The 25,636-nt window shown below is 38.8% G+C and overlaps 1 protein-coding gene across 1 annotated transcript in view; it reads right to left on the bottom strand.

Annotated features, from left to right (window-relative positions):
• Positions 1–12,587: 12,587 nt before the first annotated feature.
• Positions 12,588–25,636, bottom strand: part of COBLL1 (cordon-bleu WH2 repeat protein like 1) — a 165,996-nt gene continuing 152,947 nt past the window's right edge. The window contains exons 14-16 of the mRNA XM_052635422.1: positions 21,795–23,569; positions 17,362–17,538; positions 12,588–12,724 (exon numbers count right to left, since the gene is read on the bottom strand). Coding sequence (XP_052491382.1) covers positions 12,638–12,724; positions 17,362–17,538; positions 21,795–23,569 — 2,039 coding nt within the window. The 3' untranslated portion in view covers positions 12,588–12,637. The remainder of the gene's footprint in view (positions 12,725–17,361; positions 17,539–21,794; positions 23,570–25,636) is intronic.

Here is a 25,636-nt window from a genome sequence, read left to right as displayed (position 1 = left end):
TCCATGGGATTTTCCAGGCAAAAATACTGGAGTGGACTGCCATTTCCTTCACCAGAGGATCTTCCTGACCTAGGGATCGAACCTGAGTCTCCTGCATTGCAGGCAGATTCTCTAACATCTGAGCTACCAAGGAGGCCCATTTCATCTGCCTAGTTGTCTCTTCAGTTCAGTTCAGTCACTCCATCGTGTCCGACTCTTTGCCACCCCATGAATCACAGCATGCCAGGTCCCCCTGTCCATCACCAACTCCTGGAGTTCACTCAAACCCATGTCCATTGAGTTGGTGATGCCATCCAACCATCTCATCCTCTGTTGTCCCCTTTTCCTCCTGCATTCAATCTTTCCCAGCATCAGGGTCTTTTCAAATGAGTCAGCTCTTCACATGAGGTGGCCAAAGTATTGGAGTTTCAGCTTCAACGTTAGTACTTCCAATGAATATTCAGGACTGATTTCCTTTAGAATGGACTAGTCTGATCTCCTTGCAGTCCAAGGGACTCTCAAGAGCCTTCTCCAACACCACAGTTCAAAAGCATCAATTCTTCGGTGCTCAGCTTTCTTCACAGTCCAACTCTCACATCCATACATGACTACTGGAAAAGCCATAGCCTTGACGAGACGGATTTTGTTGACAAAGTAATGTGTCTGCTTTTTAATATGCTGTCTAGGTTGGTCATAACTTTTCTTCCAAGGAATAAGCATCTTTTAATTTCATGGCTGCAGTCACCATCTGCAGTGATTTTGGAGCCCCCCAAAATAAAGTCTGACACTGTTTCCACTGTTTCCCCATCTACTTGCCATGAAGTGATGGGACCGGATGCCATGATCTTTGTTTTCTGAATGTTGAGCTTTAAACCAACTTTTTCACTCTCCTCTTTCACTTTAATCAAGAGGCTTTTGAGTTCCTCTTCCCTTTCTGCCATAAGGGTGGGTGTAATCTGGATATCTGAGATTGCGGACATTTCTCCTGGCAGTCTTGATTCCAGTTTGTGCTTCATCCAACCCAGCGTTTCTCATGATGTACTCTGCATATAAGTTAAATAAGCAGGGTGACAATATACAGCCTTGACGTACTCCTCTTCCTATTTCGAATCAGTCTGTTGTCTCATGTCCAGTTCTAACTGTTGCTTCCTGACCTGCATACAGATTTCTCAAGAGGCAGGTCAGGTGGTCTGGTATTCCCATCTCTCTCAAAATTTTCCACAGTTTATTGTGATCCACACAGTCAAAGGCTTTGTCACAGTCAATAAAGCAGATGTAGATGATTTTCTGGAACTCCCTTGCTTTTTCGATGATCCAGTGGATGTTGGCAACTTGATCTCTGGTTCCTCTGCCTTTTCTAAAACCAGCTTGAACATCTGGAAGTTCACAGTTCACATATTATTGGAGCCTGGCTTGGAGAATTTTGAGCATTACTTCACTAGCATGTGAGATGAGTGCTATTGTGCAGTAGTTTGAGCATTCTTTGGCATTGCCTTTCTTTGGAATTGGAATGAAAACGGACCTTTTCCTGTCCTGTGGCCCCTGCTGAGTTTTCCAAATTTGCTGGCATATTGAGTGCAGCACTTTCAGAGCATCATCTTTCAGGATTTGAAACAGCTCAACTGGAATTCCATCACCTCCACCAGCTTTGTTCGTAGAGATGCTTCCTAAGGCCCACTTGACTTCACATTCCAGGATGCCTGGCTCTAGGTGAGTGATCACACCATCATGATTATCTGGGTCATGAAGATCTTTTTGTACAGTTCTTCTGTACATTCTTGCCACGTCTTTTTAATATCTTCTGCTTCTGTTAGGTCCATGCCATTTCTGTCCTTTATTGAGCCCATCTTTGTATGAAATATTCCCTTTGTATCTCTAATTTTCTTGAAGAGATCTCTAGTCTTTCCCATTCTATTGTTTTCCTCTATTGCTTTGCACTGATCACTGAGGAAGGTTTTCTTATCTCTCCTTGCTATTCTTTGGAACTCTGCATTCAGATAGGTATATCTTTCCTTTTCTTTGTTTTTTGCTTCTCTTCTTTTCACAGCTATTTGTAAGGCCTCCTCAGACAGCCTTTTTGCTTTTTTACATTTCTTTTTCTTGGGAATGGTCTTGCTCCCTGTCTTCTATACAGTGTCACGAACCTCCATCCATAGTTCATCAGGGACTCTATTTGTGGATCTAGTCCCTTAAATCTATTTTTCAGTTCTACTGTATAATCATTAAGGATTTGATTTAAGTCATACCTGAATGGTCTAGTGGTTTTCCCTACTTTCTTCAATTTAAGTCTGAATTTGGCAATAAGAAGTTCATGATCTGAGCCCCAGTCAGCTCCTGGTCTTGTTTTTGTTGACTGTATAGAGCTTCTCCATCTTTGGCTGCAAAGAATATAATCAATCTGATTTCCGTGTTGACCATCTGGTGATGTCCATGTGTAGAGTCTTCTCTTGTGTTGTTGGAAGAGGGTGTTTGCTATGACTGGTGAGTTCTCTTGGCAAAATTCTATTAGCCTTTGCCCTGCTTCATTCTGTACTCCAAGGCCAAATATGCCTGTTACTCCAGGTGTTTCTTGACTTGCTACTTCTGAATTCCAGTCCCCTATAATGAAAGGGACAGCTTTTTTCAGGTGTTAGTTGTAGAAGGTCTTGTAGGTCTTCATAGACCCGTTCAACTTCAGCTTCTTCAGCATTACTGGTCGGGGCACTGATTTGGATTACCGTGATATTGAATGTTTTGCCTTGGAAATGAACAGAGATCATTCTATTGTTTTTTAGAGACTGCATCCAAGTATTTCATTTTGGACTCTTTTGTTGACTATGATGGCTACTCCATTTTTTTCTAAGGGATTCTTGCCCACAATAGTAGATATAATGGTCATCTGAGTTAAATTCATCTATTCCAGTCCGTTTTAGTTCACTGATTCCTAAAATGTTGATGTTCACTCTTGCCATCTCCTTTTTGGCCACTCCCTATTTGGCTTGGTCCATGGACCTAACCAGAGAAAGCAATGGCACCCCACTCCAGTACTCTTGCCTGGCAAATCCCGTGGACGGAGGAGCCTGGTAGGCTGCAGTCCGTGGGGTCGCTAGGAGTCAGACACGACTGAGCGACTTCAGTTTCATTTTCATGCATTGGAGAAGGAAATGGCAACCCACTTCAGTGTTCATGGACGGAGGAGCCTGGTGGGCTGCCGTCTGTGGGGTCGCACAGAGTCGGACACGACTGAAGCGACTTAGCAGCAGCATGGACCTAACGTTCCAGGTTCCTATGCAATATTGCTCTTTATAGCATCGGACCTTGCTTCCATTCTTGCCTTGAGAAGCCCATGAACAGTATGAAAAGGCAAAAAGATAGGACACTGAAAGTTGTTTCTAACTCTTTGTTTAAAAACATCTAACTTCTTGCTCTGTGGATCCATTCTTCTCCCAAGCTCTTTGATCATCTCTGTTATCATTACTCTGAACTCTTTTTCAGGTAGACTGCCTATCTCCACTTCACTTAGTTCTTCTTCTGGAGTGTTATCTGGTTTCTTTGTCTAAACCATGTTCCCCTGCAGCCCTATTTTGCTTACATTGCTATTCGTATTTTTATGTATGTGTCAGTTAGTTATGTTTCTCAGCCTTGGAGGAGTGGCCTCCTGTGGGAGACATTCTGTGTGTTCTAGCAGCCCACTCCCCTCTCATCACCTAAGCTATTTGTTCTAGGGGTTTCCTCTCAGAGGGCTGCATGGGTTCTTCTTTTGTGACAGACTGATTATGTCAGTGGCCTGGTAAGCTGGACTGGCCCATAGCCCAGTTGATTGCCATGTACTGCTTTGTGCAGATGCTGCCGGTTAGTGGGGCCGAGTCATGGAAGAGCTTGCTGCAGAACCCTGGGGAATCCTAGGCTAGTGCTGGCTCAATAGTGTGTGAAATCAGGGTTCAAAAGACTCAAGAGCTGTTGCCTGCTCACTGGAGAGTGAAGCCAGATCATGGGGTTAGTGCTGGACTACAGCTGGCGCAACCAGGTCCTATAGTTTCCAGGGGTCCTGGAGCTGGGGTCAGATCACTGGTGGGAGAAGGGACTGTTACTGACACCTTTGGATATGGGGTCCTGGGTGTCCTGAAGCTTGTGTTGGCCTGCTAGTGGGTAGGGCTGGGGTCCCAGGGAAAGGGCTGGCCTTCTCTAGGCCAATTGGGTCTGTGGGCTGCAAGATTATGGTTTTCTTATGTCTGGTGTCTGCCCTCTGGGTGAGGCTGGTCTAGACACTAGTGCATCCCTCTTGGAAGCAGCACTGGTGCCTCCCCACTGTGGGGCTGAGTTGGGTTTTAGTCCTCTGCTGGGCAGAGTCATATTAGAGGGATGTGTAGAGGTGCCCTGAGCTCAAGAAGTCTTTAGCCAGACTGCCTGCCAATAGACACGGTGTTTCCCTGCCCACTTAAGTTATTTGATTTGAGGTGTCCTAGGCTACAGGCCTAGAGGCTGTTGGGTGGGGTCTTGGCACTGATAAACTAGAGGGAGGGTCCCAACATGGCTCTCAGCAGCGTGTCCCAGTTCCCAAATTGAATGTCCCCAGGGTTAGTCACAGCCACCCTCCACCTCCCTAGGACACTCTCCGAGACCCACCTGTAGGTCTGACGCAAAAGAAAGTGAAAGTGCTAGTCGATCAGTTGTGTCTGACTCTGCCACCGCATGGACTGCAGCCTACCAAACTCCTCTACCCATGCAATTCTCCAGGCAAAAATACTGGAGTGGATTGCCATTCCCTTCTCTAGGGGATCTTCCCGATGCAGGAATCAAACCTGAGTCTCCCATGTTGCAGACTGATTCTTTACCATCTGAGCCACCAGGAAAGCCTCCTATCAAATTGCTGCTTTTACTCTGGGTCCCAGTGCACGTGAAATTTTGTCAGCACCCTTTATGAGTGAAGTCTGTCTTGCCCCTAGTCCTGTGGGGCTCCTGAAATTAAGCCCTGCTGGCCTTCAGAGACAAGTGCAATGAGAGCTTGTCTTCCTAATGCAGGAGGCCAAGGCTGGAGAGACTGACATGGGGCTCAACTCTCATTCCTGTAGAAGGATCTTTGCAATAGAATTATTCTCCAGCTTGTGGGTTACGCACCCAGGGGTATGAGACTGGGTGGTATCGTGAGTCTGCCCCTCCTACCTGGCTCATTGCCTTCTTATGCCTTTAATCATAGAGGGTCTTTCATGGTAGGCTGTGGTATTTTTCATTGATTGTTGTTCTGCAAATAGTTATGATTTTGGTGGACTTGTGAGAAGAGGTGAGCTCACTGTCTTCCTACTCTGCCTTCTTCGCCAATCTCTAGCAGAATTTTGCAAGTGTATTATTTCCTGATGACTTAGGAGGTATCTAAAGTCTACCAACAGAAGTCATCCACAGGGTTTCTTCACTGTGAACTATTCACTGAAACTTTTCCTATTTACCACCTGAGGGTTTGTCTGATGGTGAATTACCAAAGAGAATAAAGGTTGAGTCACTCTTCCACAAGGTCACTTTCCAGTTCCTGACTCGGCTGGGCCTGCTCTCTGCTTTCCCCACATGTGGGATGCTTCATATCCTCCTTCTAGACTTTCTTGAAAGAGTAAGGTTGCCAGATTTAGCAAAGAAAAATATAGGATGTCCAGTTAAATTTAAATTTCAGATCGGTGATTAATTTTTTAGTGTATCTCCCAAAGATTGCATGGGACATGCCTAGACTTAAAAATAATTCATTGTTTATCATTGAAATTCATATTTAGCTGGGAAATCTTTATTTTATTTGGCAACTGTATAAAAAACAAGTCCAAAGAGTTTCTAAGGGGGTTGTGGATCTCTTTGATATTGGATCTCTCATTCTCCCAGTTCTGAAGATAAATCAAGAGGTGAGAAAGAGAAAGAAAATATTTCTGTACCACCAGTAATAAAGGAATTTTTAAGTTAGAATGATTTTTTGAGCCAGCTGGGAGCTAAAGAGAGATTCAGAGGTATATTTTTGATGGATTTAGTAAATAGTGTGTGGAACTCTGGGGGAAATAGGGCGTGTGAATCTGAACCAATTGGATGGATTTATATTTTGGGTTGCAGTCACATGTATATTTGTTTAAAAGGATGTATTGAATCTATTGCCACATTAATGCTGTATAACAGTCAACCATGGAACCTTGAGGGCATCGCTAGTTGGTAAATATTGATTGCTTGCATACCAGGGCCATCTCTGTGGCCCTGCTAATCTTGATTGAACTTGCTCATGTCTAGGGCTCTGACTGTTGAATGCTGTAGACTGACCTCAATTGGTAGCACTGCTCTCTGCATCGCTCATCCTTTATTTAAGGACCATTCAGCCAACCCAGAGATGTCTCTCACAGCATTTCAGGCACAGGAAGAACAGGCAAAAACATGCACCCTTGGATATCTGGTCTCAGAACGGGCACTGAGTCATTTTCACCGCATTCTATTAGTCACGAAACCTATTTCTCTGGGTGGGGAAATGGGCCATGTCTCTTTAGTGAAAGGAAGTACAAAGTCATGTGGCAAAAGGTGTAGATGCAGGTGTGGTAAAGAATCGGGGCCATCACTGCCATCTACCACAAGGAGTGGGTAGGAACATAAGGATCAGTTGGGAGGTAAAGAGATGCCTTGACTTGAAAACTATAAGTTTGGAATTCTAGCACTTTTGCTGCAAGATGAGTAATTTGTGAGGCATCCAAATGAATTTCTCCAGTTTGTGGAAGCAGAAATGCCAACAGTTCTACACAAATTGTCAGAATGTTTCACAATTTCTCTTGAAATACCTGTCAGAAAATTCTTTTGAGAGAGCACATGGTGGCATTTTTTCTTGCCATAAACAAAATGTATCTATCCATATGAAGAGTCTGAGCTGTTAAGGAAGAAAACTGGCAGGAAAGTGGTAACATTTAAGAGAAAAGCAAGACCAACTGAAGATCTGGAACAAGTAGGTCCCTAGTCAAGTGTCCTTTGAAATCTAGCCCCAGATTCTCCATCATTTGCACAGTTTGGCCACAGGAAAGAGCAGACTGGAAATGAGATGTGGGATTTGGTCACTTGTCTGGTTGTGTGACCTTTGTAAAGTAGCGATTTCTTTGTGTGGATCAAATAATATAAAAGTTCTGTGTAAACTCAAATACCACACAAATTAGCTATTTTTACATAAAATGTCATCTAAGAAAAACATTCTATCCATGGAAATCTTCATTGTGACCCCTAATTGCAAGTTCCCTTTTCTTTGAAGACATTTATGACAGTCAATGAATAGTAAAAAAATGATGAGTTTCTTAACTCTTGTGTTTTTTTGTCTCTACTAGTAGTGGGTAAGAAATGAACTGGCACTAGACAAATAATTGTATCAACTGCAATTCTTTTAAGTTTCAAGGACAAGCAACATTAGGTCTCAGGAGAATGGCTGGTCTCATTCAAGGACTTGGACCAACTAGCAGAGTGTGGATTCTGGTGTCTCAGGCCAAAGCCAGATCTGATCTTAAAATGAGAGGGAAGGTCACTCTTGAGGAGGATGGGAAATAGATTAGATCATTAGAGAAATAATACCTGTTCACTAATAGCAGTATTTAATACAGGTAGTTTTAGCTCCTCTGGAGAAGGGATAGGCTACCCATTCCAGTATTCTTGGACTTCCCTTGTTGCTCAGCTGGTAAAGAATCTGCCTACAACACTGGAGACCTGGGTTCAGTCCCTGGGTTGGGAAGATCCCCTGGAGAAGGGATCTCCAGTGCTCTAGTATTCTGGGCTAGAGAATTCCATGGACTCTATAGTCCATGGGGTGGCAAAGAGTTGGACATGACTGAGCAACTTTCACTTCACTTTACAACCATCACCATGAGGTAAGTTTACTAATTCAATTTTTCATCGGTAAAGAGGCACAGATAAAATAATCCCCATGATTCATAAATGGCAGACATATGATTTGAACCCAAGTATCTTGACTCTCGACAGAACTGTGTACCACAGCAAGAAGCAAATAATAGAACAGCAAACTGAAGCATGATAGGGTAGATCTGTATGAGGGAATGGAAAAGCTCTTCCAAAACATCGCTGGCACAAAGCGAAGATGCTGCTGCTGCTTCAGTCGTGTCCAACTCTGTGCGACCCCACAGACCACACCAGGCTCCGCGATCCCTGGGATTCTCCAGGCAAGAACACTGGAGTGTGGGTTGCCATGATGCTAAATAGTATTAAATCTTAAAAGCAACAGTAACAAAAACAAACCCTGTAAAAATACAAAAGCCCAAAACAAACCTATATATTGGATATAAATATCTACATATAGGAATTCATATCAAAACATTAATGTTGGTTATCACTGAAGAGGGGAGTGGGATGCTGGAGACAGAAAAGAGGGTATCTCAGTTCATACCCTATAATTTACATAGACTCTGCGTAACTTAAAAATATGCATTGTAAAGAAAAAAACTGGTGGAAAATGAAAAGCAAAATACTTAGATGCCCCAAATTCAGGATGAAAATAAATATAAAGTTGCTTCTAAAAATATGTATTATAAAGAAATAACCTGATGGAGGGAAAAAGGAAAAAGCAAAAAATGCCTCGATGCCAAAAATTAAATATGAAAATTGAAAGTTCTGACTCACTCCTGTGTCTTCATTTTGTTGTCACTTAAGGATATGGATCGTTTTCACTAGTTTCACTAGTTTTCACGTCCTTTCCCAATTGGGGAGAGAATGTAGCACGTGCTTTTCTCAAAAATAGTGTGGATAAGGGAACTTTTTTCAGAATGTATGTGTATTCATGGTTCATATATATCCCCCTAAGTCCTGTGTGATCTTTAAAAAATATCCTAATTACAAACTATTTCAAGTATGCTAAAATCTGGAGTAAAACTTGTTTTCAAACCAGTTTGTAAAAGAAATGAACCACAGCTTTCTTATCCATTCGTCTGCTGATGGACATCTAGGTTGCTTCCATGTCCTGGCTATTAGGAAACAGCGCTGCGATGAACATTGGGGTACACATGTCTCTTTCATTCTGGTTTCCTCAGTATGTATGCCCAGCAGTGGGATTGCTGGGTCATTAGGCAGTTCAATTTCCAGTTTTTTAAGGAATCGCCACACTGTTCTCCATAGTGGCTGTACTAGTTTGCATTCCTACCAACAGTGTAAGAGGGTTGGTTCCCTTTTCTCCACACCCTCTCCAGCATTTATTGCTTGTAGACTTTTGGATCGCAGCCATTCTGACTGGTGTGAAATGGTATCTCATTGTGGTCTTGATTTGCATTTCTCTGATAATGAGTGATGTTGAGCATCTTTTCATGTGTGTGTTAGCCATCTGTATGTCTCCTTTGGAGAAATGTCTGCTTAGTTCTTTGGCCCATTTTTTGATTGGGTCATTTATTTTTCTGGACATGGAAGCAACCTAGATGTCCATCAGCAGATGAATAGATAAGAAAGCTGTGGTACATATACACAAGGGAGTATTACTCAGCCATTAAAAAGAATATATTTGAATCAGTTCTAATGAGATGGATGAAATTGGAGCCGATTATACAGAGTGAAGTAAGCCAGAAAGAAAAACACCAATACAGTATACTAACACATATATATGGAATTTAGAAAGGTGGTAATGATAACCCTGTATGCGAGACAGCAAAAGAGACACAGATGTATAGAACAGACTTTTGGACTCTGGGAGAGGGAGAGGGTGGGATGACTTGGGAGAATGGCATTGAAACATGCATACTATCATGTAAGAAACGAATCGCCAGTCTAAGTTCGATACAGGATACAGGATGCTTGGGGCTGGTGCACAGGGATGACCCAGAGAGATGATATGGGAAGGGAGGTGGGAGGGGGGTTCAGGATTGGGAACTCATGTACACCCGTGGCAGATTCATGTCAGTGTATGGCAAAACAAAAAAAAAGAAATGACTACAAATACAGTTGATGCTTCCTATAAATTTCCCCAATCCAGTCTTCATTTCTTGATTCCCACTAGCAAACATGTGTATTCTATGTTTTTCTGTATTTATAGCCATAATACATAGTATCACTTTGCATTTATTTTATGTAACTGGCATCATAAAACAAGCATTGTTCCACAACTTTTCTTCATTATTTTTGAGATGTATCTAAGCTGATACGCCTAACTATTCATTTTCACTGTTGTATAGAAATCTATTGTATGAATATACTATCAGTGTTGAATGCCAGTTAGAATTCATTTCTGCTGCTTATATATAAGGCTGCCATGAACATTTTTATGTCTCAAGCACACACATAGCGCTTCTTAGGTGGAGCTAGTGTTAAAGAACCTGTGTGTCAATGCAGGAGACAAAACAGATGCAGGTTCAATCCCTGGTTGGGAAGATCCCCTGGAGGAGGGCATGGCAACCTACTCCAAAATTCTTGCCTGGAGAATCCCATGGACAGAGGAGCCTGGTGGGCTACAGTCCATAGGGTTGCAAAGAATCAGACATAACTGAGCAACTTGGCATCTACACAAGCACACACATAAGTACTTCCTTAAGGTAACGTGGTAAGAGGTCTTTAATTTTATTAAATATTGAACATTTGATGGTTGTACCAGTTTACTTTGCCACCAACAGTAAAAAAAAAAAAAAAGTCTTCATTATTTCATTGTCCTTGACAACATTTGCTATTTTGAAACTTACATTTTGGGTGTGATATGGTACACTTCCTTGGGTTTGTAACTTGTGTTTCCTTGATTATTAGTGCAGAGTATTTTTCCATATGTTTATTAGCCTTTCAGATTTACTCTTGTAAGAAATACCTTTGTTTTCAGTGTGTGCATATTTCTATTGGGTAGTAGTTTCATGAATCTTAGGGATTTTTACATTTTTATAAATTAATCCTTATATACAATAAATGCTTTGTGGGTTACTTTTTCACTTTTATAGTACTTAATGTACATATACATTTTAATATTTGTAAATGTATATCTTCTATGACTGTGCCTTTGTCTTATTTAAATAATTTGCCTATTCTGAGGTCTGAAAAATGTTGAATATATTCATTTAAGTTTTAAAATATTAATCTCAAAACTTTAACTCAAATATATTTGTTCCTAGTTTGAGGTACGAATCCAAATTTTTTTTCTAAGAGGATAATCAAACACAATTTTTCAAAAAAGTCACTCCTTTTCCTATTGGTTTACAATGATGTAACAGGTTTCCATATATGTACGTCTCTTCAAGTCTGATTCAAGGTTATAGCAGCAGTATTTAACCTAATGTGTACTCTCTGTGTCAGAAACTCTGCCAAGCATGTTATGCATTTTGAAGTTAGAATGTGTGGGCTTATATATACTAGTGGTGGTGGTGGTGGTGGTTTTTGGAGTTTGAACATGTGGGCTTATGTATACTAGAGAGCCCTGATGAATGCATGGTCTCAGTATAATGTTTACTGGCTGATGGAGATGAAATCAGGTGAAATGTATAAATACCTGATTGACACACACTGCATTTTAAAAAAGCATCCCAAATATATAACTTGCTTTTATTAAACAGGGGAAAAATCAACATATTTTCCAAAGAGGCAGATATCCCAGTAACTAATGTAACATCAGTTTGTTTGACAAGGCATTTAGAATAAGCAAGCAATTAAATTCTTCAGGTAGGAACAGAACATCAACAAGCTTCAGATCCCAGAATCGTTACAAGCCAACAAGTTAGGCATTGTTTTGCTTAACAATTTTAACTTTAATGTAAATATATATTATTTAGAATATTAGCTTCTGAACTACATAATGACTTTATCACTATAATTAAAACCAGGATTTCTGAAACCTCCAAGTAATCTTTTAAAGTTTTCCAATATGGACATAAACTAACCCCTATTCTTCTCTACATATCGAATTTGAAATAACTGTCACAATATATCAACATTTTCACAGGAAGAATTTTAAGGCTTCTGGCACATAAAATGTGCAAAATCTGTGTGACAATAATGTTATAATTATATACAGAAAATATTTAAAATTCTCCTTGAGCAACTTAAGTTCTAAAGATTAAAAAACTTAAGTGTCCATGTTAATAAAATATTAAAATACTATGAGCTTTTTGATAAACTTGACACTGATTTTGTAATTACATAAAGAATGTGCAAGATAAGACCTGCACACTAAGTGATTCATCATTGAAATTAACTGTTAAACTGAATATACTTATTGATATCATTAGTTTTCTAGATCAGACTTTCAGCACAAACAGGCTTTAATGTAACTTGAAAACATTTCCAATTAAACTGTAACGTTGAGGCAGCAAATGTCAGATCTATGTTTGCCTAGCTATTTAGGTGTCACATAAATAAGTCTGAATCCTAATTTATCCTTTTGTCTAAGTCACCATTGTAGATAATGTGATAATAAGTGGAAAATAAATGAAATCAACAAAAAGTGACTATTTCTCATTTGAAGAAATGAGTTATCAACACCTTGTCTTAAAGTTCTGAAGCAGCACATTCAGTTCTTAAGGCAAAAAAGGCCAAACTTATTATTATAAATTATAAATTCTGGTAATTCTTCTTTTGGCATTAAAAGTCACAGCACAAATTCTTATGCTTTAATAGATAATATATTAGTGTATATCTCAATATACATTTGCTAACATTCTCCATCAGTATGAAGTTGTTCTGCGCAGCAGAGGTGGTGAAGTGTGGCATGGCAGGGCAACATTTAACGGTTACCCGGGGAATCAAGGGACACAGAACGGCTGAGTCTTGACTTTCCATTCACATATATTGTATTTGATTGAACTGTAACCTAAGAGAAAGAAACACACTTTGCAGCAGTCAATGTAAAATTGGACAGCTGTCTGTGAATTTTCATCAATTACCAACATTTTAATTTCTGCTTAATACTAAAATTTCATGTCATTCAATAAATTTCAAATAATCAAGAATAAATGTTCATTCTACCATGAAATTAAAAATTAGTTATTTCTACAACAAACAAATAATCCATTAACACATCTTAGTCTTTACAAAATTACCAAATCAACTCAAAGGACAAGAGCATAAACAGACTGCAGGCCAAGCTGTTAAAGCGCATTTTTAGCTAGATTAGTTCTGGTTCCCTCAAAGTACATTGGAGAATGTAGAAAAACATAGTGAATCCCACAGAGCAATGAATTCTGTAATTTTCATATTGATGATATTAACTTGAAGTTACTCTCTCCCAGGTACCCCTTATTTATAAGAAAAAATAGCTTTGGTTTTTAAAATGCCTTCATTTGAAGGGCTAAAAATGTCAAACCTGTGACTGTTTTGCCAAAACTGCAAATACATTCCTAAGTTCCAAAATTCTATGGCAAAGTTTCCTGTTTACAAGCTGTAAGTAAATAAAAAACACTAAATCAAAATTTCCTAAATAGCTTAAAATTCCAACATTATTTATAAGAATGTAGAAGAAAATTATCTGGATTCTACATAGTAAGCAGGTATAGTATTTTAAAATATTACATGTAAAATATAACAATATTTTAAGAGAATTGATTTATCTCTTGATTATAATTTGACTAGCTTAGCTTCCTAACCAAACATTATCCTCTTCTCCCAAGCAGAGAACTGAAGTACAAAAGGCCAGATTCTGCCTAGCAACAGAGTAAGTTAGTGGAAAGGAAAATAAAATTGGCAAATTTAGTTGGCTTTGGTTTCCTGGTGCTTCATTTGTTGCCTTTTACTAAACAAAGATAAGTAATCCAAACTAATCAATTTTCTTGACTATCTTAGGAACCCAGGATGGAGTAGAATGGTTGACAACCATCCACCTGAAACAAAACAGCTAAGGAAAAGAAGTTGCCACCAGAGGAAGAACACCTGTCTGCATGCTTTTCAGTACTTATGTGGGATTACTTTCCAAGTGCAGCCAACAGACAGGTAATGGCTTTTTGCTATGCGGTCTTGGTCTGAAAAGTCTGTGTGTGAGGGGTTATTTTTATAATTCTTGCCAAAACTGAAGTTCTCACATTCTTTGTAAAGTAAAAGAAAATTTGGTTTAAGCATTTAAAAAAGATACAAATGGCTCTAAATATCTACAAATAAAGATGCTCATTGTAACATCGTTTATAGGATAAAAAATAGAATCCAGTTAAATGTCTACCAATAAGGAGCAAATAAGCTATGGTTCTTTCACACAAATTCTGTGTAGTCTTTTTTTTTTTTTGGCTGCACTGTACAGCTTCTGGGAGTAGGAAATGGCAACCCATTCTTGTATTCTTGCCTGGGAAATCCCATGGACAGAGGAGTCTAGCAGGGTACAGTTCATAGGGTCGCAAAGAATCCAACACAACTGAGCAACTCAGCACAAAAACAGATATGTATGTCTTAACATCAAACACATTTTATAAAATACTGTGCTGGATGTAGTAATGCTTTATATGAAGACAAGACAAATCACCATGATTATATGCAGGTTGAGATGGGGGTAAGGTGCAGGAAAAAAAAAGCCTTCAGAAACATGAAAATTCATGACTACATTTACACTAGAGCTATCAACTAGATAATTGTTCTAATGTGAACCAACTATATAATGAAGGTTAATTGCTCAAGTATGAACAAGAGCCATAAGGCAGGTTGGTACCTGGACTTAAAGTGAACATTTGGGTGCCAAGATACAGGCAAACACAGAGCCAACTTTCTGATGAACAGTCTAAACCCACTGTCAAAATCACTGGAGATTTTGTTTGGCACTATAACTGTTGTTCTATAAAAGAAATGTTAGAATTTAAAACAAACCAAGAGACATGTTCAGAACAGCACAGAAATATGGGACTTAAGCACAAGAAAGAAATTAGCGTAAGAAAGGAAAAAAGCGTAAGAAATTAGAGCCTTGTGTCTGTTTCTACCACCTTCTGCAATTTTTTGAAATATAATACATGTACAGAGGTGTGCATTGAACAGCGCAATGAAAACGGACATATATGTAGCCCACCACCCAGGTCAAGAGAAAGAATACCTCCAGCTCCCTCCTGATCTTGTCTTTATTTAAAATTTTGACTTTATCATGGATTTTTGCATTAAGATATATTTATCTTGGAAAAAAAGAAACAGTATTTATCCTGATTACTAATTGTTTTGGTTCCCTCTTAAATTGTGTTCCAGTCTTGCGCCAATAAACCCTTTTCCTTCCCCTCTGGAAGTAACCCTATTGTGACTTTTGTAATTATTTCCCAACACTTAGGAATAATTGCCACCTATGTATGTATCACTATATAATTCAGTGTTGCATGCAGTCAACTTTACACATATCTACATTGTTATCTTTAGTATATCTTATCTAATTTATTGCCATTTGATAGTCCATGCTTTAAATATACCACTATTTATTCCACCATTTTTGGATATTAAGGTTATATGTATTTGGAGCTATTACAAACAATATTCTTGAGTCTTGGCACATTGAAACACATTTTTAGCATATATAACTAGAAGTGAAGATGTTAATCATGGCATATAGATATGATAAACTCCACTAGACCCCGTGTCTTTCTTTAGAGGAAGCAAAAGGATTATGTAAGGGATTTTCATTAAACAGAATTTAGGAGCTGGCATTATAGAGAGTCAGAGCTATCAATAACCTCCTACTGAAAGAGAGAAAATTTAGATTCAATAGAACCTAAAGTAATGAGTAATAAATAGGATACAATTATAGGATCATCATTTAGGGCCTGCTTTCTGTGTTGATTCACATCCAGCTCGTTCTGGAAGCAATGAGAGCTTTATCTGTGAAGAGACTGCCAAATCAGGGCCCATAACACACCAAGTATACCGCTGCCTGCCTGTATGATTCTGTTGGCCTAAAAGGCATTTCCAACTTAATGCATTATTTTCTGCAATTAGTTCATTGAAACTGATTATTAATAATACATCCACTGATTTAATACAAAGATACTGCAGTTATTTTCTATTCTGCCGCGAGCGTGAGGATCCCTGGCTCTGAACACCCAGAAGGCAGAGGCTTCATTTGACTCAATTTTGTATCCTCAGTATCTAGTACAGTGTTTGGTATTTTTCTGTTTTTAAAAAATGCTTATCAAATTTACTGAATTGAGAACTTTGAAACTCTATCTTTAATTTATAAAATTAGAAACAGAATTAGAAATAGAATTATTTTCATGAATGAAAATGTACAATTTATTTACAAGAACATATTTCCCCCCAAAAGCATAAATGTCATGATCTGTGAAATACCAATTTCAATATTCCTTTTTTGCTGCTGTTTGCTGCCTGGGACTCAACTCAAATTCTACAAATAATCTACGAAATTCAGACCTACCCCCCTGAATTATTCCTTTGTGTTTCCTCCACTCCTGACAGCACACAATATTTTGCCTTGTCACCCACCATGTGTGCCCAGATGGGAATGCTAAGTCCTCTGGGCAAACGGCCGTCACTCAGGGCTCCACTGAAACCCACTAGGAAGCTGACTGACGTTCACGAATGCCTTCCCCTTTTTCTATCTTTGCAGCATTCCTGTTCCTTCGCAAATTTCATTTTTGTTGAGTTCAGTGATTTGCTCAACAAGTCTCTTACTTTTCTCTAAATAGCTTCTAAAATGATTAGAAAAGCAATTCACAAAATGAAATGCCTAGGGAGTCAGTGAAATAATGAGTACTTTTCTTGTCTTGGTGTTGAGGAACTTGCAACCAAGATGACTAAGGGGAACAAGAAAGACATTTAGGGGAGACTGCAGCCTCTGGGAAGTCCAAGTCATGGTGCCAGGCTTAAGGCTTCACTACATCCTGTTTCAGAGGATGAGGGCGACAGAGAGGAATCTCATCTGTAATAACTCCCTGTGATGCTTTCCGAAAACAGAGTGTGTTACCTTGCTCTCATGTCAGTTGAAGCTAGACTCTCGCAGTGCATTATTAAAACTTGAATTTCTGCATTAGGTATCATCTAAATTCCCTAGATTTTTCCTTCATTTTTTTAGTTTAGCCTATAAAACTCCTCCCCCCTTACCCAGCCAATCAGTACGGTAGTAGCTGATTACTATAGGAGCCAGGACTGAAAACTTGTAGGCTCTTACAATAGCGCAGCTTTTCTGGAGTAAAGGAGGGACTCTCTTTCCAAAAGACTCTTTCTTGCTGTGCTAACACAGTTTCTTAAAATAAGAGGCACTTTCCGGGGCACTTTCTATATATAGTTACATAATAATGAGCAAAACTTGCTTTCTGCACCTGGCCCGTGTTTGGAAAATAGACCTGACATAGATTTAAGGATGTGTAACACTCTAGACTCTCTCAGCTTATACTTCAAAATGACCCTCGACTTATAAAAGAGGAACTTCTGGCATCTTCCCTATTCAGATTTAAAAGCCAGAAAACAATTTCCCCTAAGTATTAGTTTGACACTGTTGAAAATAAACCCAATGTCACCCATCTGATAAAGAAAACTTACCCTTTTCAATTTGGCAGCAGCCTCTCCAGAACGAATGGCAGTCAGCAAACTCTGTCGGATCTGTTCTGGGTCAGAGCTTTGGAATGTCAAAGAACTTTGTCTCTTAAGGGTGACCGACGGGCAGTCAGTTGGAGATGGTATTTGAGGATTCTGTTCATTATGCGCAGAGTTATTTTCCTGTAAAAATAAATGTGAATGTTATATGAATACCAGGTGAAGAATGGGCCACTGTTCAAAACACTTTCATCATCAATAGCTCTTTAAGAACACCCATTTGCTACACTGGTGCTTTAAACTATTTCCTCATCCACTGAGTTATATCTGATGTCAGGCTCAACTGGAAGACAAGGGCCTTACTTTCCCTCATTTTGAACTCAGGAGTCTAAGGAAGAAAAGTGATATGTCTCTTTGTTTCACAGTGCAGTGGTAATTTTACTGTCCTTGAGTAAATGAAATAATGCTGATTTCTCCAATAGAGTCAGTTAGAAGAGACAAAGTAATAATAAAAATCCACAGACTTAAAAAGACAAAAACAAATCCATTTTCATAGTTCCAATATATTAGTATTATGAAGTTATTTTTGATGGTACAAATGGACAAATATTGGCAATTTCATACTGGTTGAACCTAACACATCTTGTAATAAACGAGTATTAATGACTATGTAACAGCTTATTTTGTCGTTCTGGAAGTCACTGGGATGAAGTGATGCCCATGTTTTATTTTTCCCATGAGACTGAAAATAAATATTAGAAATTTAAGAATCAAAACTTTAATTAAACTTCTTAGAAAGGAATATTTAGTAATTGAGTTCACTGGCAACTGTATTCAAACCATCTTAAAAATGTCTTTTTCAAACTGCCAAATAAATATCTTTATAAAAGATGAGTTAAACAGAACTCAGGCAATGGCTCAAAAACTGTATTATCTAAATCAAGCTTCTGTTGTTTAGAAATGGTATTCCATTCTAAGAAAAAAAACACAGGCTTTGCTCCCAAGTAAAGAATTAATCTCTAGATCATATATCTCTTCCTGATATGATATCAAAGTAATAAACAAAAATGCAAACTATAAAGAAATATTTTTCAAGGTAAATATTGCTTTAAATTATGGAAAAATCTTTACTTGGCAACATGGTTAATGTTCTGTTACTCTGGGCGTGTTTGAAAAAGTAGCATAAAATACTTCTGGAACTGTCATACAAATATGAAAGTATTCTTTAAACACATCAGAAAAAGTACACAATGTATTTTTTTTAATCACATGGGAATTATCATAATTCATACTGTGAATTGCATCCTCTAACTATACTACTTGAGTCTAGCAAATTATATCATTTAGTTGATCCAACATGAAGTCAACAAATTCTCCTTTTGTACATCACTAAGGTCAGATATGCAGATGACACCACCCTTATGGCAGAAAGTGAAGAGGAACTAAAAAGCCTCTTGATGAAAGTGAAAGAGGAGAGTGAAAAAGTTGGCTTAAAGCTCAACATTCAGAAAATGAAGTTCATGGCATCTGGTCCCATCACTTCATGGGAAATACATGGGGAAACAGTGTCAGACTTTATTTTGGGGGGCCTCCAAAATCACTGCAGATGGTGATTGCAGCCAGGAAATTAAAAGATGCTTACTCCTTGGAAGGAAAGTTATGACCAGCCTACACAGCATATTCAAAAGCAGAGACATTACTTTGCCAACAAAGGTCCGTCTAGTCAAGGCTATGGTTTTTCCAGTAGTCGGTATGGATGTGAGAGTTGGACTATAAAGAAAGCTGGTCACAGAAGAATTGATGCTTTTGAACTGTGGTGTTGGAGAAGACTCTTGAGAGTCTCATGGACTGCAAGGAGATCCAACCAGTCCATTCTAAAGGAGATCAGTCCTGGGTGTTCTTTGGAAGGAATGATGCTAAAGCTGAAACCAGTACTTTGGCCACCTCATGCGAAGACTTGACTCATTGGAAAAGACTCTGATGCTGGGAGGGATTGGGGGCAGGAGGAAAAGGGGACGACAGAGGATGAGATGGCTGGATGGCATCGCCGACTGGATGGACGTGAGTTTGAGTGAACTCTGGGAGTTGGTGATGGACAGGGAGGCCTGGCGTGCTGCAGTTCATGGGGTCGCAGAGAGTCGGACGCAACTGAACTGAAGGTTAGATGGTGGTTAAGTGATATTTTGGTCAACATACATATAACTGGAATGTTGACACTGAATTAACAAAACAGAAAACAGTATTTTTCACAGAGCTAGAACAAATAATTTCACAATTTGTATGTAAATACAAGAAACCTCAAATAGCCAAAGCAATCTTGAGAAAGAAGAACGGAACTGGAGGAATCAACCTGCCTGACTTCAGGCTCCACTACAAAGCCAGTCATCAAGACAGTATGGTACTGGCGCAAAGACAGAAATATAGATCAATGGAACAAAATAGAAAGCCCAGAGATAAAGCCATGCACCTATGGACACCGTATCTTCAACAAAGGAGGCAAGAATATACAATGGAGAAAAGACAATCTCTTTAACAAGTGGTGCTAGAAAAACTGGTCAACCACTTGTAAAAGAATGAAACTAGAACACTTTCTAACACCATACACAAAAATAAACTCAAAATGGATTAAAGATCTAAATGTAAGACCAGAAACTATAAAACTCCTAGAGGACAACATAGGCAAAACACTCTCTGACATAAATTACAGCAGGATCCTCTATGATATGATCCACCTCCCAGAATATTGGAAATAAAAGCAAAAATAAACAAATGGGACCTAATTAAAATTAAAAGCTTCTGCACAACAAAGGAAACTATAAGCAAGGTAAAAAGACAGCCTTCAGAATGGGAGAAAATAATAGCAAATGAAGCAACTGACAAAGAATTAATCTCAAAAATATACAAGCAACTCCTGCAGCTCAATTCCAGAAAAATAAATGACCCAATCAAAATATGGGCCAAAGAACTAAACAGACATTTCTCCAAAGACATACAGATAGCTAACAAACACATGAAAAGATGCTCAACATCACTCATTATCAGAGAAATGCAAATCAAAATCACAATGAGGTACCATTTCACGCCAGTCAGAATGGGTGCGATACAAAAGTCTACAAGCAATAAATGCTGGAGAGGGTGTGGAGAAAAGGGAACCCTCTTAGACTGTTGGTGGGCATGCAAACTAGTACAGCCACTATGGAGAGCAGTATATAGATTCCTTAAAACTGTAAATAGAACTGCCTTATGACCCAGCAATCCCACTGCTGGACATACACACCGAGGAAACCAGAATTGAAAGAGACACATGTACCCCAATGTTCATCGCAGCACTGTTTCTAATAGCCAGGACATGGAAGCAACCTAGATGTCCATCAGCAGATGAATGGATAAGAAAGCTGTGGTACATATACAGAATGGAATATTACTCAGCCATTAAAAAGAATACATTTGAATCAGTTCTAATGAGGTGGATGAAACTGGAGCCTATTGTACACAGTAGTAAGCCAGAAAGAAGAACACTAATACAGTATACTAACACATATATATGGAATTTAGAAAAATGGTGACGATAACCCTGTATGCAAGACAGCAAAAGAGACACAGATGTACAGAACAGTCTTTTGGACTCTCTGGGAGAGGGAGAGGGCGGGATGATTTGGGAGAATGGCATTGAAACATGTAAAATATCATACGTGAAACGAATCGCCATTCCAGGTTCGATGCATGACACAGGATGCTTGGTGCACTGGGATGACCCAGAGAAATGGTATGGGGAGGGAGGTGGGAGGGGGGTTCAGGTGTGGGAAACACGTGTACACCCGTGGTGGATTCATGTTGATGTATGGCAAAAACCACTACAATATTATAAAGTAATTAGCCTCCAATTAAAATAAATAAATTTATATTAAAAAAAGAATATTACATATTTAAACTGATTTTAATTTAAATTATATATAACAATATTTGGTAAGCTCAGGTTGAGTGTATATGACAAAGTGCAGAGCTGAGATATGTTTGGTTATTTTACCTAGTCTTTGATGCTGCTTATGTTTTTATATAATTAAAATAATTTGTTTTGCTATTATGGAGAATTGGAGAAGAAAATAAAGTAAATCAGAACATCCAGGAAAGTTTTCAACAAACTGAAATAAGCAAAACACAGAAAACTAGTCAGAACTATAGTACGGTATACAAATGTATGAGCAAAGAAACTTTAAATATTTGCTAATGAGGTATTATGACCTTATAGTAATATCTGATTAAATTATATGAATTATAATGACTGAGAGTAAATAATCAGATTCTATGTATTACTACTCATTTTTTTCCCCTACAGCATCTTCATTGCAGATTATGAATTAAGTAACACACAGGCTTGTTAAACCCATTTAAGTCATGTTGTATAAGAATCCCCTATTTTTATAAAAGGTTACATTTACCTTATCACTCACACCTAGTTGTGGCATGTTCCCAGATGTATTTACAGAAGGAATCTTCCCTTTCTCTGCATCAGTTGGCGTTCTGGCAGAGGCACCCTTGACCTCCTCACTGCATGACTCTGTAGGGCTTTTGCTGAAAGACTGTGACCGTTTCACCACGGCGAGGGCAAATGGTGAAGGAGCAGAGCTGGAGTATGGTCGTGGGGCACCAAAAGTTTTCAGAGTTTTCAGATTCAGCATTGCTGACTGACTCTTGGGCAGAGGAACAGGTTTGGAGGCCACGGGAGGAGGGGAAAGGGGGGAGGCCACGGGAGGAGGGGGAAGCGGGGCGGCCACGGGAGGAGGGGGAAGCGGGGAGGCCACGGGAGGAGGGGGAAGGGGGGAGGCCACGGGAGGAGGGGAAAGGGGGGAGGCCACGGGAGGAGGGGGAAGGGGGGCGGCCACGGGAGGAGGAGGAAGTGGAGGCGGCGGAGAGGCCACAGGAGAAGGAGAGGTTTGGGTAGGCTTCTGATTGCTGTCATCATCAGTGTTTTGAATGTGTGTCTGTGGAAGAGATTGAATAGTTTTACTTAAGGGAGAAAGAGCTGGCTCTGGAGGAGGTATTGTATCTCTTTCCACCTCTTTCTTCATTAATCCCTTTGGAGCAGGATTAGAGGCAGCTTGAACACTCTTGGCGGCTGCAGATGTCACATAGTGATCTGAAACTCTTTTTTGCATCTGCAAGAAAAAAGCACTTGGTTTGGAGTGGGGATTTGAAACCCGCGATTTAAATTTTGACTCCAAAATATTGTTTATATCTTCCAATTTTGGCGCAAAAGGAGCCGTGCCAGTGTCACTCGTCATTCTGGGAGGCTTCAGAGGATTCGCCGTTCTGCTGCTGGTTAAGCTCTCCTCACTTTGCATCTGCTGCTCTGTTCTCAGGGTAGGCTTTGATTTCAGGTCTGCTTGTGACTCCTTTGGGCTTTCAGAAATGACGAGATCTTCTGTTTGGATTGTCGTTTCTTTTACATTCTCATAAGTGTCCTTTTTCCCTAAAGTATGTATCTCTTGATCATTTTTATACCCTATGGTTTCCGATTCCCAATCTTTGGATATTTCTAGGGATCGGGGAGGCACTATTTTATAAGTAGTCATCCCAATTTTGGGTATGTACTCTCTTGTAATTTCATTTGAAGGTTTTGGCTTGGGAATATAATCTTGTCTGTAAAATGGATAATTCTTTACATAAGAAGCTGTTGAATTTTTATCAGTTCCATCTATAGGAGGCAAAAGATTGTCATTACCACCTGCACAAGATGGATCTTTTATGGTGAGTTGCTCCTCTGTATGTACAACAAGGGGGCCTTGACTCCTGAATTCTCTTGAGATATCTACAGAATCTTGTGGGCTCAAAGAGAAGCGTTGAGTTGATTTGTTGTTACTTGAAGTTTGCACACTTTCATCAACTTTGACGTCAGACAAATTATGATCTTGCTGATCCCCATCAAAACTGTCACAGGCAGGGATTGTCTGAATTGCCGCATCTTGCATTTTTGTCTTTTCTGCACTGGGTTGAATCAGGTTTTGATCTGGTGCTGATGAAACAGAAAGATGATTTTCTTTGTAACATCCAGCAGTATCAGTTTTATATGCCTGATAATTTGATAGTCTGTCAACTTCTATGTCCACGTTGTTATTTTTGGCAACACCTGCTACATTGATTTCTGTTCCCCTCTCTCCATTTTTCATATTATTTTCTCTGTCTGTTGGAATGACAATTATTTCATGTTGATCTGCTGAGAGAAAAAATATAAAGTATATGAAAAAAATAGAAAAGTGCAAGTTTTCAGTACCCACCCTCCCCCAAAGTGAACAGGTTGGTTTGAATTCTACAGATAAATAGTCAGCTCACCAATTATACAGTAATTATACAGGTAATGGCATACAGAGAAAGTGGCAAGGACTTTGGGATCATAGAGACCTGAGTCAGGAATCCTGCTTGACTAATTACAATCTGTATGGGCCACATCATGTTACTCCGTTTGAGCCTCAGATGTCAAAAACAAAACTATGTATTATATATCACTTATGTAACAGTAACATGCTTATTAGGATACAGTAACATGCTTATTAGGATACCGTATTGCCCAAAACAAGTACTCATAGAATATAGCTATGATTTTAAGTAAAGACCATATTTCAGTCATTGTTAAGAATGACAAAAAGATACTGACAAATTTTAAAAAATGTTTTTTGCTGTTTTTCTATTTTGATTCTGTCTTTTCTATAATCCCTAGTGTATTTATATTTCATACTTAGCATTTGTTTGGATTGTTTCCCTTTTAATGTTATCAGTTTTACTTATGACAGACCACAAAACCTTGCCTTTAAGAGCTGAAATAAAAACAGCCTAAGTTCATTGTCTGACTAATTAGGTGTCCATGCTAAATAATTTTAGAGGATTTTGTTTTCAGTCACAATATGGGTGGTTTCAACTACATTAAAAACAACCATGTGGGTTTTTATTTTTTCTCTGTGAAAAAAGATAACTTTACTTTTCTCATGTCAGAATCCAGGTAGAGAAAACAAACTTCCCTCTCCCAATACTACTTTTCCTCTTAATTTTAATTCAGACCTCCTGAAAACAAAAATCATTTGCCAGTGTCTAGGTTAACAAAGCAACAGTTGCCAGCCAACAACATGATGGCAAAGAGTTGGAATGAGGCATCTGGAAGGAAACAGGCTTATGACTGAGCCAAGTGACTCATATATACTGTCTTCCTCTAGTCAAGTACCATGAAGAATCATTTCTTCCGAATAACCATCTAGCCCTCTTCTTCAAAATCCTTGGTGGCCTCTCCTTTCAGATATGACAGTTTGCACAGCACAAGTGAAATGTGGGCCTTGGAAATCAAATTGTGAAAGAATGTCAAGTATTTCTCTATAGTTTTATAATCACTCACTTTCACCTATAAGATAAAGTTCACTGTCTAAACTATAAAATGGATCCTCTGTGGAAAATGAAACGAAAAAAAGGAGCCTAAATGTATTTCCTTTGCTCTTGCTTATTTCTCATTTTCCACTGAATATAGATATATCCCAGTTACAGAATGGAAACACTTTCTAAAAGAAGGTAACTCATTATAAAAATATATTTTAAAAATGAAATTCCCTATAATAAATCCTAATTTATTGGTTTTAGAACTTCTTCACATTTTCTGTGGGTTATAATTACCATTATCTACTGAATTTCTCACCAAAACTTCAAAAATTTCAGTGTTTGTCAGGCCTAGAATCACTACTGAATTCATTAGCTTGTCTATGCTGCTACATATCTGCTGATAATGCAAACAAAATGTCAATGAGTATACAGGCTATTTTTCAGAAATGGCCAGTAGAGGGAGAAGGTATATTTTATACTATACTATACTTTCCCCTACTCAAAACTGACACGAACATCAACCACCTGATGAAAGGATGGTTTAGATAAGTGCACAGTTTAGGTTTAAAGAAAAAAAGGAGAAAAGCAGAATAAAATTAGTTCTAAGGATAACAAATTATTTTAAAAACCACCCAGAGTTGACAGTGGTCATTGTAAATCAAGTGCAAATCAAAATAAGTCTATTACAGAAATGTACTTGGGACCCTAATACTAATAAGATACCCAGATCTTTGCAAAAATGATTTAATTTTAGTATGATTTTAAACAGTACGCAGCTTTTAAATCATATCTTCTCAGTAGAAATGCTATTGCCATCATAATATATGTTGTTAAAAAGCTGCGTCAAGAAGAAAAAATGGGGAAATTATATACAAGTATATAAGTTGTATACTTGTATCTCAGGAGGTTATTGACCATAAGG

Source organism: Budorcas taxicolor, chromosome 2, assembly GCF_023091745.1.
Source record: "Budorcas taxicolor isolate Tak-1 chromosome 2, Takin1.1, whole genome shotgun sequence".
NCBI classification, from domain to species: domain Eukaryota; kingdom Metazoa; phylum Chordata; class Mammalia; order Artiodactyla; family Bovidae; genus Budorcas; species Budorcas taxicolor.
This window is presented reverse-complemented; position numbering and strand designations above follow the sequence as displayed.